This window comes from Penaeus vannamei, chromosome 27 (genome assembly GCF_042767895.1).
Source record: "Penaeus vannamei isolate JL-2024 chromosome 27, ASM4276789v1, whole genome shotgun sequence".
In the NCBI taxonomy this organism is placed as follows: domain Eukaryota; kingdom Metazoa; phylum Arthropoda; class Malacostraca; order Decapoda; family Penaeidae; genus Penaeus; species Penaeus vannamei.
The window spans coordinates 12,972,535-12,977,534 of NC_091575.1; the positions used below are offsets into that span (position 1 = coordinate 12,972,535).

General features: G+C 50.3%; 1 protein-coding gene across 1 annotated transcript in view; it reads right to left on the reverse strand.

The window, feature by feature from the left end:
* Positions 1-5,000, reverse strand: part of LOC113811783 (vitellogenin receptor-like) — a 32,351-nt gene that overhangs the window by 26,562 nt on the left and 789 nt on the right. Inside the window, exons 2-3 of the mRNA XM_070140838.1 lie at positions 543-717; positions 131-234 (exon numbers count right to left, since the gene is read on the reverse strand). Of these exons, the coding sequence (XP_069996939.1) occupies positions 131-234; positions 543-717 (279 nt within the window). The remainder of the gene's footprint in view (positions 1-130; positions 235-542; positions 718-5,000) is intronic.

The following is a 5,000-nucleotide window of genomic DNA, read 5'->3' on the forward strand; positions in this document are numbered from 1 at the left end:
TGCTTAATTTATATAATCCGGAAAAAAAAACAAATGAATGAATAAGAAACTACATAAAAAGGCAAAGTCAAAAGCCATGACAAGATGAAAAGAAAATTACAAAAAGTAAATAACCGAAAAAAAGACTCACTGCAGTTGTGCTCGTCTGACCCATCCGGGCAGTCAGAGAATCCGTCACAGCGCTGCGAGGACTGCAAGCAGGTCCCCGAGCTGCCGCCACACGCAAACTGCGGCCTGGGCAGTCGTGTCGAAAAAAATAAGAGATCATAATCAAGGAGCTTACTTATTTTTTAAGATTTTACAAAACGTTCCTTAAAAGTATGAAGTATGAACTTATGAAGTATGAACTATGAAGTATGAACTTATGAAGTATGAACTACCTACGACCAAAGACTTCCGCTGAAGGATGGAATTACTGATGTTTCTCCGATGTGAAATCCAGGTTTTCGAAACTTTATATTGTACTCAACCGTCTTGCCAATTATCTCCACCTACACCCAGACTAATTTCCAACAAAACTTGCAAGGGATTTTTGTGCTTACGGCTGGCAGGCAGGGGTCGATTCATCTGTCAAAGGAACTTCTGTGGTAACCGGAACTTGAACACTACTTGTAGCTCTGGTGGTGGTGGTGGTGGTGGCGTTCGTGGTTGTGGCGTTGGGGGCGCTGTCGACATTCCGGAAGGGGCGCATCATCCTGGAACGGACGCTGTTGGCATCTGTGGGGCGAGATGAGATACACAAAGCTTAAATCTTAAAAGGTCCCTCAGATCATTTAGTAGACCTGATCCACCTTCTAATCATATAGTAGACCTGATCCACCTTCTCCTACACATTACGATTTAATCATAATTCTTAACCATTACACGTAAACTCCTCTCTCACATCTAATTTGCATATCCTACATACACACACAATCAACAAACCCCCCCCTCTACAATACAATACCCAAGACACCTTATCACAAACAAACACACATGGCTTAGCTTCAAGTTCAATGACGAAAGCCCGGAGTAAACGCGAGCTTCCTTATCATCCCAAAAAGAACACAGTCTCGCCAACCTCTAATCTCTTTCGGTTCAACAAGTGCTTGCTATCGGCTCTAGTGCGTGGCTTCTCCTCAGCCTTGGTCTACACATCTTGGGCGCGCGTGTGAGGGCGGGCGCACCGGGAGAGGAGGCGTGGGGGTGGTTCCATGAGGAAAACTATGGGTTTCAGGTAATGGGGATGGTTTGTACACGAAGGGGGGGGGGGAGAGGAAGGAGGAAGAGGGAGGGAAGAGGGAAGGAAGGAAGGAGGAAGGAAGAGGGAGGGAGGGAGGGAGGGAGGAACGAGGAAGGAAGAGGGAGGGAGGGAGGGAGGGAGGAAGGAGGAGAGGGAAGGAGGAAGGAGGGAGGGAGGAAGGAAGGAGGAAGGAAGAAGGGAGGGAGCAAGGAGGAAGGAAGGAGGGAGGAAGGACGGAAGGAGGGAGGAAGGAGGATGGAAGGAGGAAGGAAGGAGGATGGAAGGAGGGAGGAAGGGGGAGGAAGGAGGGAGGAAGAGGAAGGAAGGAGGGAGGAAGAGGAAGGAAGGAGGGAGGAAGAGGAAGGAAGGAGGGAGGAAGAGGAAGGAAGGAGGGAGGAGGAGGAAGGAAGGAGGGAGGAAGAGGAAGGAAGGAGGGAGGAAGAGGAAGGAAGGAGGGAGGAAGAGGAAGGAAGGAGGGAGGAAGAGGAAGGAAGGAGGGAGGAAGAGGAAGGAAGGAGGGAGGAAGAGGGAAGGAAGGAGAGAGGAAGGGGAAGGAGGGAGGGAGGAAGGGGAAGGAAGGAGGGAGGAAGGGGAGGGAAGGAGGGAGGAAGGGGAGGGAAGGAGGGAGGAAGAGGAAGGAAGGAGAGGAGAGGAAGGAAGGAAGGAGGGAGGAAGAGGAAAGAAGGAAGGAAGGAGTAGGGAAGGAAGAGGAAGGAAGGAGGGAGGAAGAGGAAGGAAGGAGGGAGGAAGAGGAAGGAAGGAGGGAGGAAGACGAGGGGAGGAAGACGAGGAGGAGGAGGAGAAGGAGGAGGGAGAGGGACAGGGACAGAGAGGAAAGGAAGAGTGAGTGGGAGGAGGAGGAAAGGAAGAGGGACAGGGAGTGGAAGGAGGAGGGAGGAGGAGGAGGAGGAGGAGGAGGAGGAGGAGAAGGAGGAGGAGGGAGAGGGACAGGGACAGAGAGGAAAGGAAGAGTGAGTGGGAGGAGGAGGAAAGGAAGAGGGACAGGGAGTGGAAGGAGGAGGGAGGAGGAGGAGGAGGATGAGGTGGAGAAGGAGGAGGGAGAGGGACAGGGACAGAGTGGAAAGGAAGAGTGAGTGGGAGGAGGAAAGGAAGAGGGACAGGGAGTGGGAAGGAGGAGGGAGGAGGAGGAGGAGGAGGAGGAGGAGGAGAAGGAGGGAGGGAGAGGGACAGGGACAGAGGAAAGGGAGAGTGAGTGGAAGGAAGGAGGAGGAAGAGGGACAGGGACAGGGAGTGGAAGGAGGAAGAGGGACAGGGACAGGGAGTGGAAGGAGGAAGAGGGACAGGGACAGGGAGTGGAAGGAGGAAGAGGAAGAGGGACAGGGACAGAGAGTGGAAGGAGGAAGAGGAAGAGGGACAGGGACAGAGAGTGGAAGGAGGAAGAGGAAGAGGGACAGGGACAGAGAGTGGGAAGGAGGAAGAGGAAGAGGGACAGGGACAGGGAGTGGAAGGAGGAGGAGGAGGAGGAGGAGGAGGAGGAAGAGGGACAGGGACAGGGAGTGGAAGGAGGAAGAGGGACAGGCACAGAGAGTGGAAGGAGGAAGAGGAAGAGGGACAGGGACAGGGAGTGGAAGGAGGAGGAGGAGGAGGAGGAGGAGGAGGAGGAAGAGGGACAGGGAGGGACAGGGGGGATGAGGTAGGAAGGTGAGGGCGAGGTGTACCAAAGAGGATAAACGGGAAACGGAGTAAAAATCAATATAAAAGAAAAGAATAAAACGAAGGCCGAACGGCAGACGCAAGGTAGGCAAATTAATATTGCGTTTCTGACGTTTTGTTTTACTATGAACATTCCTCTATACATATCGTGGCGTAAAACATTCATGCCGATGTTGCCTAGTTTTACAGTGGCTGGGAAAGGGACAGCGGAAAATCATAGTTGTTAATAAATGAATATTAATAAATATGAGTACATCGGGATAGAGCAGCGGCACCGAAGACGGAGCGAAGAAAGGGAAAGGTAAAATGCCGATAAAGAACGTGGGAGAAGTTTTAGAATAAATGAGCGGGGAAATAAAAGAAACTAGAAGGGTGGATGTGCCAACTGCCTAATTTTGAAAGGTGAATGCCTTAAAAAATGAAACGAGGAACTTATGCAATTGCTGCTATCGTAAAATGTAAAAAAAAAAAAAAAAAAAGCAAGGGCAAGACGGAGAGCGAGAACCCCCTCCTGCCTCCCCCCACCCCCCACCCCTTACCCCAACCCCGCCCACATGCCACAGCCGCCCTCGTGTTTCCGTCTGGGCGCTGGGCAATGACCGGAGAGGTTAGGCCGGAAGCACAAGATAAGAGGTCACTGTACCACGGTGTCTAAACCTAATATCATAATACGCCCACCGTATCGACATTGCCTGCCGCCCATTACGCTATGCACCGGCTGACACAACTAACATGCAGGGCCGGAAAACAGAAGCGCAGTAAATTTGACAAATCCTTAACATTTCCTCAAAATAGACTCGATGTATATTTACATAATGACCGTAATTGGGTAAAAATCATAGGACACTTATTATAAAGAGGGAAAAATGCACTCACTCATATGCGAAACAATGAGCGCAGGCAACGAATGAGAAATGAGGATAGATCGAGAGTTGCTTCGCGGAGGTCATGGCAATGGGAGGGGTAGGGGGGGGGGCGCGTTAGGGAGATTTTCGGTTCACACGGCGAGGTTTGTGGGGGTCCCAGGAGTCCCAAAGTTGCCGTCTGAGGTAATAGGGATACAGTAACTTTGCAAACAATTACAGTTCATTTATTCTTTCTTATCACGCTGGAGGGGGGAGGGGGCAGTAAAAGCCGGTCGGAGATTGAACGAATGAACGTGCTTCATCCTAACTGCCACAATAACCGTTGTTTGAACGTAAAAACAGCCCTTATCGAGCGCCGTTTCTCCCTAATCGACGCGGGCCCTGATAAACTACCCGAGCCGCGTGGAGTAACACCAGACCGAACGGGTAGTGTGTTTCATACGGCGATGTTTGTGGATTTCCCAGGAGTGGCTAGAGTAATGGGGTTAATGGCAAGGTCACTTCATAAACATGACCAATACTTCCTTTATAATATAGTGCGATGGCATTTAAGAGATTCACGTATATTACAGTATTTATAATTGAAAGGAATAATTGCAAGATTGGATGGCTGTGTGAAACTAAAAGACCATTACCCCCACAGAAATTATGCCATGGACACCCCCCCACTCATATATATCTTGGTCCTGATAGCAGGGGAGGATATGAATATTAGGAAGATAATTGCGGGGCATTATATGAACATATGAAAATTGGTCAATATACTGTCATATAAAGGGGACTGTGCCCCCTGTAATGCTCCCATGGGGGGCTACTGGTTTCCAGGGCGGAGGTCGCGGGGCGTCAGACAATGTGGTATATACTGTGAATACCATCATAATAAAGTACATTAATCATATTTTAACCCGTAATTTCTCAGTACCCTGCAAAGGCTGCCCTCCTACGGGGGCGAAGACTTTGGGGAATTAAGGCGGTTCTGCGGGAAATGTCCTGCATATTAAGTCGTGATCGGTCATGCGAAGGTTTTTGAATATCTCGTACATAGAACAGTGGAAGCGCAATTCTTGTAACCTAGGATCGCATCCCTCCCTCTCACACTCCCAATTCCGATCAAGACCCGCGATAAACGTGGAATTACGTTAGTGACTGCGTGCATAGCCTGCCCTCCCTAATCTGCGCACATGTCATGTTCTCCGTTCAAGGTGAAAGTGGCGCAAAGAGGCGGATAATCCTTACGG